Here is a 16,871-nt window from a genome sequence, read left to right as displayed (position 1 = left end):
TTCTGCTCACTCTGAGTCCTGAATTTTAGTCCTGTTGCAGTTTTTTGTTCTAAGAGGCACTTCAATGGGCATGATTGTAAGGCCGCTGTTTTCAAACAGGCCACGATGTGAAGAAAACAAGATATAAAAGAAAATGGACGGCATGATGATAGAAACTATCCAGTTCAGCTTTCAGATAATCTGAAGAAAGTTCAGGTTGATGGAGCCAAACCAAAATGTCCCGTGCCCCATTCCTGCGAGCAGGTCCTCTGATGATTTGATTGGCATCACATTGTGGAATTGTACAGGAAACGGTCGCCACAGTGATTAGGGAGCATAGCTAAGGCACCGGTCTTTCCGATTGGTGGACAGTTCCGATTTTTTACGTCCTGTCGTTCACGTTCGATCCAAAGAAAATTCAGATATACAGGCAGAAATATTATATTAAGATTTAAAGTATATAAAAAAGATAAATAGTGCAAATGATGCCAGACATTCAGTCTCTTTTCTCTCTCCTCCACTGCTCTCGCTCACTCTCATCCAAACATTGTCAATATCAAAGCAGAGAAGAATAAAAAGCAAGTCCTTTCTTTTTGTTTCTTTCCGTTGAGCAGCAGTAATAAATATTAAATAAAATAATGTGTGTAGAATAGATCCTCTGGGTGAACTGTCCCGGACAGACATTTTTAAGGCCTTCAGCGCAGAAGTTCCTCCACTGGTGTTCTGAAAGCTGGAGGTTATACCTGAGAACGACACAGAGAAACAGCGGTTAGTCATCGGCGTATGTGTTTGTTTCTTCTCAGTTCAATTTTAAAACATGTCGTCATCAAAACAGAATGACGAGTTTGGAATCAGACACATTTAAAATTCTGATCGATATCCTGATCACATGACAATGATGATGATAATAATTCATATCACATTCTTTCTTCATTAAATATGGTCCTGAACCTGTGTTTTTCTCTAAAGTGCATTTTTTAGCACATTAATCAACTGTGATCGTTAACAGCCAACAAAAAATGTATTTTCTTAGAGTTGTTGACTCTCACATGCTTAATTTTCATAAATTGAGATGATAAAAACATCAATGTCTGAGCCATAGCATTCCTGAACACCTGAATAAGACAAAATATGAATAAATAAACGATGAATATTAGCAATATTATCAGACCACTGTAAACAGTGTCTACAACAGCGCAGCAGAGGAGAGCTGTGATCAATAATACAACAATCAAACAAGGTGAATTTCACTTATTTTCTGATGTGAATTTATCTAAATATTGAATTTAAAAGAGGTTGTGTAGCTCAGTGTGCAGACGGCACGGGGAAAACTAATTAATTGTCTTTAATCACGTATTTAGAACATTTCACGCTGCCTATTTCTCAGAGACCAGCTGATAAAATCATTGATAGGTTTGACCAAACGCCTTGACCACGTGAAGTTTAAACCAGCCTTTCTAACTCGTTCAGAGTTAACTTGATTTGTCTTATTTGTGACTGTCGTCTTTCTTTTCTCTCCTTCCTGCTTCACAGACTCTGACGGCCGTTTCGCCCACAAAAACAACAGAAGGGTCGAGTTTGACGAACCAGAGAAGAGCTCAGTCTCTCCTGGACCAAACAAAAACTACACAAACTGTGTTGTGCTGGTGGACGTGTCCTCACCTCAGTGGCAAACACACACTGCTCCATCTGCTCCGGGATGATGAACACCGGGTGATACAGGCTGTCCTTCCCAAAGCTGAGAGGAGGGACGATGATGGACGAGTCGCACTTCTTTCTGTTAGAGTGAGAGAGAGAGAGAGCGAGGGTTGGTACAGCGGCAACGATTTGACGGCGTAAAGGTGTGCGAACGCAACACCGATCAGAAAACAGACGACACACACGCTGCAACTCGTCTTCACAGAGCAGGCGAGTGTGAAGAGTGAGCGCAAACACACACACACACACACACACACACACAGAAAGCCATCAAACCATCATCTGGTCCTTACAGGTCAAACTTGTTCTTGGCCAGGCGCTGCTCCTCTTTCGCCAGGTTACAGTCGGCCATTCTGTTTTTAAACACTGCCGTGTTGTCACCGCCCTTCTCCACCAGCGCTGCATCCTTATTGGACACTTTGAGATGTCCTCCGGGGATGAGGAAGGCCTCCTTCTCTCTCAGGCTGCCCAGTGGTGCTCCTGGTAAGATGCCATTATTGGGTCCACCCCCGCCGATCACTGCATTGCGGTTGTTCACCGTCTCCAGGTCGTTCTTCACCGATGTGGCCATGGCCCGCAGCATTCGGCCCCGGCGGAGCTGACGCAGAATATGGATGGCGGCGCACACCAGCAGAGTCAGCGTCACCAGGCCGAGGGCGACGGCGGCAATCAGCGCGGGAGGGACGGCGTCATTCCCGGGCGGCTTTGTGGTCGGCCTGTTGACCGAGTACTCGCAACGCGCGCCCATGAAGCCCGGCGGGCACTGGCACACTGGGCCGGTGAAGTGGGTGTAACACGTGCCGCCGTTGTCGCAGGGGAACTGGTCGCAGGGGCTGGTGCGCACGGAGCAGTCCTTGCTGGTGAAGCCGAGCGTGCACGTGCATGTGAAGTCGTTGATGCCGTCGACGCAGGTGCCGGCGTTGCGGCAGGGGTTCCCGGCGCAGTCGTCGATGTTGGTCTCGCAGCGGGAGCCGGTGAAGCCTGGCCGACAGCGGCACATGACGCGTTTGCCGAGGTCCAAACACTGAGCGCCTGCAGAGGCAAAGAGAAGGAAGAGTTTAGTTATCGTCATGCAACTGGAAGACACACGTCTGAACGCAGGAGGATGAGCAGCTGAGCAGAGCGAAGGACACCGGACAACAAGAAGGACAGATGTTGTGTTGGTTGAGCAAAACATCCAATCACATTTTTCCTGAGTGCAATAAAGCAATGTGTTTGAGAAGAAAATGCTGGACAAGCTAATAAAATGTAAAGAGCAAAATAAAATAAATAATGTCAGGGAAGGAGAAACAGTTTGTTATAAGCTGTCATTGGGTTATGATGTCCTCAGGTCTGTCTTCCAGGCTGTTCAGGACAGTAAGTCTCTCAGCATTTCCACAGGGAACCTTTTGAAGAGGCGTCTAAATTAAGTTCTAAGGGCATTTTTTACCCCCTAAACCTCCCTCCTTACCGCCCTGCTCAGGACAGCACAGGAACTTTGGAGGTGGGGCTTGCAGAGCTGAACATTTCTGATTGGTTGAGTACTCACATCATTTTATATGAAACAGTTTGTTTTTTACATGGCGTTAGAGGAGAAAGCACGTGGCAGATGGAGGGATCAAACGCAGACCACTATGGGCTGAAGCCACCTTTTACTTGAAAAGTCGTTCCCGGGACTGAAAGTTTTGTGTACTTCTGGTGGACATGCAGCTAAGATGGCTAAAGCTAAGCTGCTGTTGACATGGAAGGAGAACACACTGCAGCCAAAAGGAAAAACACTCGCTGAAGAGATGCAGAAGATAAAGAGCAAAGGATGTTCTCTGAAAACACCCCAAAACCAAAAAACAGGCTGTAGCTGCTCGCATGTGGTGAAAGTTTGTCTCAGGGATATTAAGATGATGAACAATTTCATTTTCATTTCAGTGCTGATCAATGGGGCTAACATTACGGAGAAATGTTGAAGGGAGAATCATATCTGCAAACTTTAATCTGATGTTTACTGGCGTGTAAACTAAAGGGACCAAGAACGGAGCCTTAAGGGACGCCAGTCTGAAGCATCTTACATGTCCGCTAGAAGTCCTGCATATCGTAATCAACTGAATAAACAGTGTTTCAGTATGAAAATACCAAAAAACACCAAAGAGCTGAACACTTAACACAAGTTAGACTCCTCTAGACTTTCCGGAGACAAGAAGAAGACAGAGTTCAGAACAGAAGACTTCCTCTGGACAGAAAGGAGGGTGGAGAGAGAGAAAAAAAGTGTGTTTACTCCAACATTTCCTCACAACAGATGCTGCACACCAAGACAGACATGTGTGTGTGGTTAGCAACATCCCGAGGACGTTTTCCACGTTTTCCACGTTTTCCACGTCACTGGAGCCTACGATTAAATATTAACTGAGGACAACACTGAAGACCTTTGACCCCCAAAGCTGAACTGACTCACTGACTCTTTGTGTCTTACAATTACTTTGAGTTTTATAATTATTAAACGTCACCAGGTTTGGCAGTGAGTTCAGTCTTTATCTGTTTGAGAAAGGAAAGGAAAGGAAAGGAAAGGAAAGGAAAGGAAAGGAAAGGACCTGAGGACACTCGTCCTGCAGCGACTGAACTTCTCCAGACATTTTAAGAGGACCTGCAGGGTTGACTTGAACCGGGACACTGAAGCTCAAACTGCAGGCTGAACTCTGTCATAACAAACTCTTGACTCAGCTCCATATTTGGTCGTTCTGTGCAGCTGCTGTGTTGCAACACTGCAAACAGAGCGCAGCTACAACCTTTTTTCCCTGTGAGGCTCACTGAGAGGCAGGAATGATTACAGATTGAAGATAAGCAGGCGGTGGTTTCTACGCCCTAATGAGGACCTGAGGGAGGACTGGGGGCCGAACTGGGACCCTCGGGGACGATGCCGCTCAGCAGGCTGGCGATAGCTGGATGTTAGTTGTACTATTTGGCGATAAAGTTTTGTTTTGTGATGCCAGTTCTGTCAGTGGAGCCGTCTGATCCTGACTATCTGTCTGTTCCCACAAAAAGGTCTGGAGCCGACTGGACGTCCATATGATACCAGACCAGGTGACTAGAAGCATCTGTGAGTTACAGAGATTTCCTAATAATCCCTGTCCTGATGAAGTTTCCCAACTCAGTAGCACCAAAAAGTTTTAATATAAATTCTTCGGTTGCAGTTGGTGTCACACGGCTGTGAAAACTGACTTGCAGAGACTTGAAACTTGTTGCAGGCTGCTGATCAATCGCAATAAACTTCATGCTCAAAACTACAAAACTCATCCCACAGATCCATCCTGCGCGGTGCATTCAGGTGGTGGCAGGAAAATCAGACATCCTAGACGTCTCTGCTGAGTAATAACAATCAGCTGAACGGATGATTTGAAAAGGATCGAGTGAATTTGGTTTGCTGACTTTCAGCTTTTGGATGTTAAAGCTTTAAACACAGCAAACCAACAATTCAAACGATCTACACCCATCGACTTCGACAAAACTGAAATTGAGCACGGGCGTCCTAGTAGCTCTGCTGGTACAGTGAGTATCATGTATCAAGGCTGAGTCCTTACAACCGCTGCGTGGGTTTGATTCCAGCTCGAGCTCTCTCTAATGAAGCATCAATACCAAACTCAGCACAGTGTTGACTATGATGGCTAACTGCTCCGCTGCAAGTGTCTGCCAGGTGATTACGGCCGCCTGGAAGAAGGGAAATCTAGAAGCTGCTGGTACGTTTTGGAAAATGTTCAGCGGGGATGTAAAGACACAGGACACGGGTCTAAACCATGATGTAAAACACTGTTGAGAACTGAGACCGAGCGTTTCCAGAGAGAAACGACCGTCAGCGCTGGATTCCTGGCCGACGCCACGACAACACAACCAGGTAGAGAGAGAGAGACGGAGAGGTCTGAGTGTCGCCACGGCGACTGCTAAAAACAGGCTTGTTTACGACAGCAACAATGGGTGAAATGTTTGTGTTGTCAGACAGAAGGTGATAAGACATGTTCAGAGGCTCCTGCGTGACGATCCGGGGGTTTATCTGCCCTCTGACACACACACACACACACACACACACACACACACACACACACACACACACACACACCTGACGTGAGGCTTCAAACCCAAACATCTCTGCGTGCATTGACTGCTGGAAAATTCTAACTTTACCTCCCAAAACAAGCATCAAAGCAACTGAATTCACTCAACATTCACACTTCAAGCTTGACTCATCACGTACAATCAAGACTGACGTGGGACAAAGTCTCGACCACTTAGCACCACGATCAGATCCACTAAAAGGCCCTGAAGAGGGCCTGAAGCGGGCTCAGCTCACTCCTGCAGTCCTTTATTTTCACTCACTGAACAGATGTGTGGATGCTCACAGACGGACAAACAAGCTGCAAACGATAGAGGAGTTTCAAAGAAGTCCTTTAAACTGTGTGAAATATAAAACCTGAGAATGACATCCACTAAACCAGCTAAACCAGGAAACCTGAGGACTGGATGTATGAACAGAAACCCTTAATGGAAGCCAATAGCAGTAGTTTCACTGTAGCAACCCCTCATTTGGTACCTGACTTTTCACAGTGACAACGAGGACGCTGACCCCACCCTGACTGACACACAGGTCCTTGTTATTAGCAGGAAAGGTAGAAGAAATCTGTCCAAAACCTTCTTCCTCTCTCTGCTAGAGACCTCTGCACGTCGTGAGCCTCGCCAAGACCACGATCCCCCTCACCAAACTCTTCCGAAAGACCCCCGTACAGCACTTCACGGTCTCAGAGCAGATCGCCCCCGACTTCAAAGGAGTTTTTGGAAATTTATCACAAGCTGAAGGACTTTCTGCAGCATTTTCTGCCACTAAATCCGGCTTTCACCATCTGACGAGCACGTACAGCTGCATTTGTAGACGAGCCAATCGGAACGCTCGCTAGTTTTCTCCTGGACCTCTTGATTACAATATACTAAAAGGTTATAATGCCTGCCTCCCCCCACTTTAAACCAAAGTAATCATTACTGTTTTCTATTCATGGCAGATCATCACTAATATTAAATAACATACAACAGTAAGAAAACATCCTTCATTTTTAAAAATCTGGACTGAAACTTGAAGCGATTCAACATGAGGTCGATGAGTCTCACGAGTCCACTTCAGGACAAATGATTGTTTTCTGTTGTGACTATGAGACGACAGCATGTTAACGTATCAGAAATGTTTTTGTCTTCTGATCATTAATCACTCATCATATCATGAAACAGTTTGGAACCGTTTAGTCTGTTTGCAGACAGTCCACATCGCTCTTGTCCCGAGCACCGACACTTTTCGTCTTTTAGATCCGAAAGATCTAAAACACGAGAAACATCACAAATGCAGTTTTCACAAAGGTGCACTGCATGATACAATTAGTATCCAGCCATGCTCTGTGGCACATTTAGATCTATGGCAAAGACATCATGATTGATGACCGTGATGTTTGTGCATTAGTGCGATATATGAGGAAGAAGAGTGAATCTTCCTCAGGTGTCAATGCCAGTGCAGGGCGGGATCAGTCCTTCAGCGGTTACAAAGAGGGGATCTTAGAGAGGGGTGGCAGTGCATGAACCCTCACAGCAAAGATGAATGCACGTGAAAGAGTTCAGTGATCTAAAGAGGTGAGTCATCCTCCACCTTATTAGATACAGGCCTGAAAAGCTTGAATGTGGGGGCATTTAGCTTGTCCCCTTGGAGGGAAGGGTCACTGCAAATCAATATAAAGTTGTTCTGAGTGATCACCTTTATCCCACAACCCCGAATCCAAAAAGAGTTGGGACGCTGTGTAAAACATCAATAAAGCAGAATGCGATAACCTGCTCATTGTTTTTGACAGAAACTCAACTGAAATCAGCACAAAGTCAGTTTGTTTACTGTCTGAGCTCATCAGCTTCACTGATTAAATATCTGCTTATTCTGTATTAAAGCAGCAACACGTTTCAAACAAGGAGCAACTAAAGACTGGGAAAGATGTGGAACGCTCCAAAAACACCTGTTTGGATCATTCCACAGGTAAACAGGCTGATTGGTGACAGGTGATGGATGGAGCGAGGTTCAACACGTGATTGGATAAAGAGATTAATACCTGGACTCAGGAACACTTCAGGAAACTGCTGAGTCGAGGTTTTCTGGAATCAGGGTTGTATGATCGAACATTTCCTGATGGCCTTCATCCAGAGGGCACAAGAGCTCACTGAATGTTTTGATGAGTATGAAAGTGGTGTTAGTCCGATGCTATGGCCTTCGCAACTAAACACCTGTGGGAGGTTTAGGACCCACGTGTTCAACAGTGCTCTCCACCACCACCATCAAAACAACAAATGAGGGATTATCTTTTGAAGGACTGGTGTTCCAGACAGAATCAATGCCAAGGTGCACTGAAGCTGTTGTGGAGGCAGGTGTGGCCCAACACCTGACTAAGATGGTTTATGTTGTTTTTTCCTATAACTTGTCAGCCATCTATAACCTGCAGTGTTAATGACGGCACTCCACAGGGCTCAACTTTTGGGCCACTCCTCTTTTTTTATAATGTCACCAGGAGATATGGGGTAAATGTCTGTATTTTATGCAGATGACACACAACTGTACATCTGTGAGTCTGATGAAGCTTATTCAGGATAAAATAAGATGCTCATTGCAAACTTGACTGGATAAAAATGCACACAATCATTTCTGAGTTCGAGCCATCAGAGACAAATATTCTGGGTTACACTAAGAACTTGCAGACTCCTAAGAAACACAATTGTGACATATCTGAAGCGCTCTGTCATTTTAGAATCAATAAAAAAGGCTTTAAATGTCGGCTTTACTCCACCAAATAATTAAAATTTTGATATCAAGCAGATTTGACAACCTTAACGAAGTTTGTGAAAATTTAGATTCTGATATATTGATCTTGTGGTTGTGTGACGGTGTGAACAAAGCCACGTGTGAACACTCATGATGGTGAAGTGTGAAAAAAAAAATCTGAATGTTTCCAAACAACCTGCAGCAGGTGGATCCAGTCAGTGAGAGTTAAGATCTATAATCTGACGATCAACACCATAAAAACCTGCAGAGTGCTGAAGTGAGAGCAGCTCAGCACCAGAGGAGCTGCTGCTTTTCTTTTCTTCTGCTTGGACTCAGTAACATCAAGCTGCCTTCGTTTCAACGGCTCTCGAATGGTGGATCTCTGATAAGATCACCCACAGTCCAAAAGGATCTACGCTGTTTGTCCTGACAGCAGGAGCAGCAGGACACTTGACCCACTCGGTCAGTCTTTGGACTTTTGCTGCTGATGAGATAAGAAATGACCTTAAAGGCTCTTCTACAACTATCGTAAAAGTTTAAACAGCTTTAACAAATGGATTTATTGGTGTATGTGTAACTACTTACAACCACTCCAACACTACAGCTGAAAAGCTTTATACTGATCTGTTTGACCAGAGAAGACGGGACCTTCACACCTGCAGACCTGAACTACTCATACACCTTCATACACAAGTCAGGGATTTCACCTGCAAAAATTTCTACACGATCAAAATATCTGATTCTCACGTCCTCGGGCGAAACATCATGTGCATGTGAGCCACAAAGGTATAGAACAAAAAGATGCATCAACATCTGGAGCTGCTTCAGTGGGAGTGAAGGAGAAACTGATTACATGAAATGGTTGAATGCTGTCCGCCTGCAAGTCTGAACTTCTAGAAAGTCACCAAGTATCACTGAGTCGTATCGGCTGTCTCCACTCAGCCTCGCAACTTGTTTTTCACATGTCAGAGGCTGGGCTGTTGTTCTGTGGCTCAGGTAAAAATGAAACCCAGCCGGCAAGTACGGACAGGACTGAGTGGTTATGAAGGCACATCGCTCACATAGGTGCCGTATTCTCCACGTTTTTATTCTTCTTTAAGCATCAGATTAATTCAGGAAGCAGCTGGAACAGTCCAGCCTCACTGACATGCTAAAGAAATGCAGGAAATGGGCTTGGGCCGACTGGATTCGGGCTTTTGGTGCGTTCTAGCTCATGTTGCCAATTTGTTTTATGCTCTTGCAAAAGTGTGAATATTGACAAAGAGATTCATTCTTAATGTCACTGCAGAGTCTGCAGCTCCACAAACTTTGCATTCCTCTCATATTTTGCATGAACAGTTTCCCACATTTTTTCTTATAAGGCCAATAAAGCTTCTTTGAGTGCTCACTTTTATGAACTTTAAAAGCATCACAGTGCTTCTGGTACAAGAGGCTACACAACGCTGAATCCAGCAATCCAGCAAATACTAAATGGAGCATGTGAGTGGAAGTCAGATTATTTTGGTTGTGAAATCATTGCATTTTTTTTTTTTTTTTGCATGACATGACAAGTTAGAACAGGTCACAGATGGTGCGTACCGTTAGCGCAGGGGTTGCTGCTGCATCTGTCGATCCTCTTCTCGCAGTTGGAGCCCGTGAACCCGGACGGGCAGCGGCAGCTGTACCCGCCGGCGACGTTCTCGACGCAGGTCCCTTCGTTAAAACACGGCCCGTCGGCGCACGTCATGGCGCTGATCTCGCAGTTCTTCCCGTAGAAGCCTTGAGGGCACGCGCATGAATAATCGTTCTCCAGATCCTGGAGGAAACGCGTGAGGAGAAAACTGAGTGAGGAGGTGAAGATTTCACAGTACAAGTAATATGTAATATACGTTTATTTTGTTTTGAAAAATGCTTTCTGTCTTCATCAGGTACACGTCACTTTATGCTGCATTCTTTTCGAAGGATTCTGGAAGGAATCTGTTTGCTAAACAGCTTGATGAAAGCTGATCTCAGCTCACTTACTTTGCAGCTGCCGCCGTTCTTGCAGGGGTTGCTGTCGCACTCGTTGGTCTCGATCTCGCAGTTTTTGCCGGTGAACCCGGGCCGGCAGGTGCACGTGTAGCTGCCCTGGCCGGTGTTGGTGCACGAGGCGTCGTTCCGGCACGGCTTGTGGTTGGTGCAGTAGTTCAGGTCTGGAGTTAAGAAACAGATGGAGAGGAACGGCGATGTTAGTTCAGTGAAGTGGAAACGTGAACCACAAATGTTGACTTTTGTTACGGTAAAGGTCAAACAGCTGATCATGTTCGTGTTTTTGGATGCTGGTACACTAAAATGATTTTCTTTCAAAATGTTGATATCGACAAAACAATAAACAGAGATGTAAAGAAGTGTTGGAACAGCTGACATGATGACAGGGTTCATTTACAAAATCAGATATCGTCAATCAGTCATCGAGGGATTATCTGTTTTCTGTGTGAACATCTTTCACACATCTCAAGTGAAACTGTTGAATTAAAGCTGCCAAGTAGCAGCTAACATGGAGAAATGTTAGCATGTTGCCAGTTTTAAAAGTTTCTCAGTTTGCTGGTCTTGGTTTGTGTTGCAGATTTCGAGCTCATTCTGTTAGCTGTGATCAAAGCAGAATTAACTTCATACTGGAAAAACTGTCCCTAAACAAAGAGGCGATAATGTGCAAAGCAACAAACAAATGCTGGAATTCACTGTAGAATAATAAAAGATGTAAAAAGGTTTAGCGCAGAAACTATAAAAACAGACTTTCAAATCGTCCAGCATTAAGGGACAAAGGCCGAAAACCTGAGAGATGTGATCACCTGCTGATCCATCCTGACATAAACTGACCTGAAATCAGCACAGAGTCAATATATTTACTGTTTGACCTCATCGGCTTCATTGATTTCTGAACATATCTGCTGATTCTGAATCTGATGCAGCAACATGTTTCAAACAACTAAAGACTGGGAAAGATGTGGAACGCTCCAGAAACACCTGTTTGGATCATTCCACAGGTAAACAGGCTGATTGGTAACAGGTGATAGTATCATGATTTAAAGGTTCACAGTGAGGATGGAGCGACACATGATTGGATAAAGAGATTAACACCTGGAATCGGGAACACAGTTTGGTCGGGATTTATTTTTTCTATAATTTTACACAGCGTGCAGACAGTGGAGCTTCCACAGGACTGACACTACCGCTATCATCATCCTACTATCATCATCAAAGAAGAGGAAGAGGACCAAGGAGACAGCCCTGAGGCACACCACAGGTCAGCTGGACAGACGTCGGTACATCGTGTTCAGGGATGAAGGGTCACATCAAGTTTTATCTGTTCTGCTTTTAGGAGGCATTTAAAATCTCTGATATCTATTTGGAATTAGAATCACAGTAAGGTTATTGATTAGCTTAGAATTAGCTGGCTTTATTTCTCTTTGTAGCTTAAACAGTTCTAACCATAATCCTTTACCAGGCCAGAGAGGCTCAGCGCACAGCGTGCAAACTGGTTTCACTGGTTTCTGTCGTGAGATCGATCAGATCATGTTGGTTTGGGGAAACATTTGCTGTTTGCTCATATGCAGATGATAAACAACTTTACATTGAAGTGAAACCAGCTGACACAACATGATCATAACATAATCTAGAAATGTGTGTTTTATATGTTTAAGCAATGAATTTTAACATTTTATTCTACAAACAAGCAGCTGATATAATCTTACAGTTTACAGGTGGTTTTACCTGCCGTTTTCCTTCGCTTCACAGATTACAGACTGATATTTTACTCTGTTTCTGACTGTTTCATTCAATTATTATCAATAAACTGCTTTTACAAAACTGCAGTCTGCCCAGTTTATAAAGAATAATTTCAAATATTCGAGCCTTTAGTTTCATTTCATTTCACCGCCGTTTGAAAAACAGCTCGCAGAGATGTGAAACTTGCCTGTGACAGTTCCTCCGTTACAGTGGACGTTAACGCTGTGTTATGGAACGGGCGGGCGGATTTGAAGTCTACGAGCTTTGGCACGTTTATGTGCTGGTGGGAAGGTCCGACTTCTAAGAACTGAGAGTCGGCTGTAAAATAACGTCGCGTTCGTGAGCTACGTTGGAGGAAAATTACACAAAAAAGGAAGACAAACGGTCAATTAACTGTTGAAAATGAATTTTGTATTGAAAATGTTTGACAACGTTTTTTTCTTTTCACTGAGGAATATCTTTAAAGACACGATGTTGAGACTGATGGGGAATCTGCAGAAAATAAATCAAGCAAAGGTTCTAAAATCAGATGCAATGATTTGAAAAAAGGTCAAAAAGTTTATTAAGTAAGTTAATACCTTTGATTTACATTTTAATTAATGTCATCTGCATGTATTAGTCAACCATCAGCCATTTCTAATATGATATTTGGCTACTTAAAGGGTAAAAACAGGCTGATTAGTTAGCCGACAGTTGGACTGACATCACGTGTGGGTCAGTGGATTCGTTAATCTGCTTTAACAGGGACGCTGGCGGGTCAACAAAGTTCGTTTTTAATGAGAATCTGCAAGCATTTCAGCTTAATGAGAGGCTGAAATGCTTCTTTTTAGTCCTAAAGCTGGTAGAAAACTGACAAACGTGAATAAACCAGTCAGCCTCCCGTCGACCTGACCGGCCGAGCTGGTTTGGAGGTTGGACCCACCTTGGTCGCAGTACAGGCCTCCCCATCCCTCCTTGCAGTTGCACTGCCAGGGCTGCTGGCAGGTCCCGTGGAGGCAGCCGGGGTGGCGGGCGCACTCGTCGCAGCGCTTCCCCTGCCAGCCCTGCCGGCACACGCACTCCCCCGGAGACTCGCAGAAGCCGTGCTGCTCGCTGCACCCCGCTGCACAGATGGCTGATGGGAGGAGGAGAGGGAGCACAGGGGGGGGGGGGGGCAAGTCAAAGGAAGAGAGGGAAAGGGAGAAAGGGGGAGGAGAAGGAGAAGGAGAGAATATTACTATGAGTGCATGTGTGTGTGAGTCTCATGTTCTTCACTCAATCACAAAACAACTTCCCTCCCCAGTCAGGGCCTCACACACACACACACACACACACTCCCCTACAAGTGCTTGTTAAGTAGTGAACGAAGCAGCTGGCCCGCACAACAAAAGCAACACATGCCGTCTCTTTTCACGCAAGGCAGCGCACATTAAGCTCCAGCGCGTGTCCCTGTTAAAGCAGGCGGGCCGGGGGCCGACCGGGGGCCGGCCGGGGGCCCATTGTTGAGCTCAAAACAAAAGGAGCAGACCTCAGAGCCAACACACACACACACACACACTGGAAACGCCAGAAGCTTTAAGATCTTTTTTTGTCCTCCGCAGCCACAGCGGCGTTGACAACTGCTTGACTTAACAATTTCAAGGCCGCCGGACAAAAAATGAAGCACCAAGGGTCCTATTCTTCACCTCCCCCCTCCTCCCTCCAAATCTGAAGAAACGTTAGAATAAAACAGAGGGAGAGGCGAGGAAGAGGAGGGGGTAAAACCACATTTTAAAGCCAGTTTTGGTGCTTTACGGAGGCAACACTAAACTCAGCTTTTATGAATTTTTCTGATTTAAAACGACCTTCGTGGCTTCCAGGAGGTCGATAACTAACTCTGACTGGGATCAAACTTCCTGCTCAGTGGCAGCACAGATTAGAAATAAAGTCGCCATAAAGAAACCACACAGGAGTTCCTTCAGGAATTTATAGAAATATTTACAAAGCCACATTATAGCTGATAAAATACTTTTCAGCATCATTCAGTCAGTTTAGGTTTACTTTTCTGTGCTGCTGACATAAATTAACCTTCAGAACTAACGTCACACCAACATGAGGAGGCCTTAGAGGGCTTGATTCTACCGTTGGGGCGTTCAAACTGTAAAGCAGCTGTGATGTGAACGAGGCTGCAGAGACACTCACGGTCTGAGCAGTACTCTCCCCTCCAGCCCTCCTGGCAGCGGCGGTTCCCGTCATCGTCGCAGGTGTAGTGGCCGAAGGTGTCGTTGCGGGGCCGGCAGTAGGCGGAGCAGGCCTCGCCGTGGTAGTGCTCGTTGCACACCACGTGGTAGGAGTAGCGCAGCTCGCTCTGGTTGCCGAAGTGCACGTCCTGGGACCAGTCCTCCCCCACGGTCAGCCTGCGGCGGGTGGCCAGCCGGCTGATGAGGTTGTTCTGGTTCTCTGGATGAAGGAAGGAACGGATGGTCAGAATTTTACTGAGTCAGAAAACTGAAGACTTCCTGTGACAGACATTAAGTCGTTAACCATCTGAAAAGGTGTTAAAACAGATGATCCAGTCATCCTCTGATGAAGAGTCTGTAATGAGTTTGCAGTGCTCTTCTGTGGCATCTCTGTCAGAGTCCAGCAGGCAGCAGGGACTCAGTTAGTGTGAGGCGACAACAAAAGAAAATCAAACAACTACAACTTATAGAAACAGGCACATGGCAGCACGTGAGACTGCTCTCACACCTGAACTCCTGCTTTCCTCCTGTTTGGTTTTCTTAGATCAAACACAGACTCTCTTCCGCCGCTGTCGCCGCCTGGCGGTGAAGCAGCGGTACTGCAGCGGCAGCAGTTTACCTGTAGATTCGAGTCCTGAAGACTCCGCGTTCCAGGCTTCAATGATCAGAGAGAAGGTCCCCTGAAATCAGTGAGAGAGGATCGATTACTGAGCAGATCCACCAGGTGTTTCATGATTTCACGTGCAAATGCGTTCGATGGATGAAAGTTTAGTCCTGCAGGGCAGTGTTCCATCAGTTTCATCCCACTGAACGTGGTTTATTCAGGAGATTAAAGTCAGTGCTGGTGTGTAATCTAAGTGTGACTTGAATATAAAAGTAGATGTAAGACTTTGATGATGAGCAGTGATGTGAAACGCTGCTCGCTGCAGGACTGAAGCTGTTAGAAAGAGCGCGTGTGATTTCCGTCACCTACCGGCCACTTGAAGTGAAAGGGCACCCTGATGGGGGCGCTCCCGGAGATGGAGTTGGAGTCGGCGCCGAAGATCTCGGTGAGCGCGGTGCCGTACGTGCACGGCGGCTCCGGGTTGATGACGTCCTGTGAGTGTTTAAGGCATACGCGGAAAAATATCTGGCAGTCCCGGGACGGGGAGCGACAGACGCCGCGGGAGCTGGTGAAGGAGTCGATCTTCAGCTCGAAGACCCCGGAGGAGAGAGTCTGAGGGGGGGCAGAGAGTTCAAAAACAGAGTGAATGAGAATATCAGCGGATACGAGGAAATAATATGTAGATGTGAAAGAAGATGCAAAAACAAAAAAACAAAAAAAACACATAAATGAGCAGAAACATGCACGCACACGTTTGTCGCCGCGGTTCTTATTTTATCTGCAGGCATCGATGATGTTTGTGGTTTATGGTTTTCTGCACTGCATCGTTTACCAGTCAGACACAAACATGTGAAGTTAACACGAGAGTAATTTACGTCCCGCAGAGATGAAGTAAACTGTAAGAGCTGCGCGTAAAGGCGCACGTCTCCAAACCTCCCCAGAAACCAGCGCATTAAACCAAACCACCGCGCCTCTAATGAACCGGACTGATGTGAGCTCGCTGTCGGTGCTACTCACCGTCTGCGCTGAAACGAGCAGCAGGAGACACGACAGCAACAAACGCGCCATGTCGGCACGGAGCGTCCAGGGCAGAAAGCGCCGGAGGTCCGAGGAAGGAAAAGAAAAAGGTAAAATCCAAACGGTCCAAAGGAGCTGAGATGAAGACGCTCCGGGAAGGAATAAATAACAGGCTGGAGGTCAGAGGAGCAGTCGGTGTGTGGCGGAGATCTGATGGAGAAAAAGAAAAGACACTGGACTAAAGATCCGCTCGGCTGCTGGACTCTGGACTGTTGCAACTGCGGTTACACCTCAAGCTTTATACCGAGGAGGAGCAGGGGGGAGGAGGAGGAGGAGGAGGAGGAGTGTGGGCAGGAGGGCGCTGCAAGAAATATCCACCTGAAGGGTCCTCCCCCTTCTGCAGAGAGACGCGCAGCGCTGTGACCGGACCCGGTTCACCCAAAGCGAAACTTTTCCTGGTGTCACTGACAAGAAACACATGAAAGAGGGAAAGTTCTCGTCAAACAGGAGGCGCGACACCACCTGCGGCCAGAGGCTACACCTGAGGTCTACTACAAATCAGGTTCAGCGTTTTCCCATCAGTGCTGGCGGCGAGCCAGAGGAGCAGACCGGCTGCCTGTCACGGATGTTTCTGCTTTCTGTTTGTTCGCAATTCTGACGCTGCTGCAGAAATCTGCAACACGAAGCGGCACTGAGCGAAGTCCGCGCGGCGACAAGAGTGCAGCCGCGACATGTCAGTAAAGTCAAGATGGAAAAGGACATTTCTTACAGCGTGGAGGCGACCCGGAGGGGGGGGGGGGGGGGGGGGGGGGGGGGGGGGGCTCACATG

General features: G+C 46.3%; 1 protein-coding gene across 1 annotated transcript; it reads right to left on the bottom strand.

Moving 5' to 3' along the window:
* Positions 1-221: 221 nt before the first annotated feature.
* Positions 222-16,300, bottom strand: dlc (deltaC). Its single transcript, XM_041940507.1, has 10 exons — positions 16,043-16,300; positions 15,395-15,637; positions 15,041-15,101; positions 14,384-14,641; positions 13,146-13,337; positions 10,478-10,647; positions 10,055-10,271; positions 1,971-2,709; positions 1,642-1,756; positions 222-722 (listed from the first exon to the last, which is right to left on the bottom strand). Exons 1-10 carry the CDS (start codon positions 16,091-16,093, stop codon positions 717-719), a joined length of 2,052 nt encoding a protein of 683 aa, XP_041796441.1. The 5' UTR covers positions 16,094-16,300; the 3' UTR covers positions 222-716.
* Positions 16,301-16,871: the final 571 nt, after the last annotated feature.

This window comes from Chelmon rostratus, chromosome 7 (genome assembly GCF_017976325.1).
Source record: "Chelmon rostratus isolate fCheRos1 chromosome 7, fCheRos1.pri, whole genome shotgun sequence".
In the NCBI taxonomy this organism is placed as follows: domain Eukaryota; kingdom Metazoa; phylum Chordata; class Actinopteri; order Chaetodontiformes; family Chaetodontidae; genus Chelmon; species Chelmon rostratus.
This window is presented reverse-complemented; position numbering and strand designations above follow the sequence as displayed.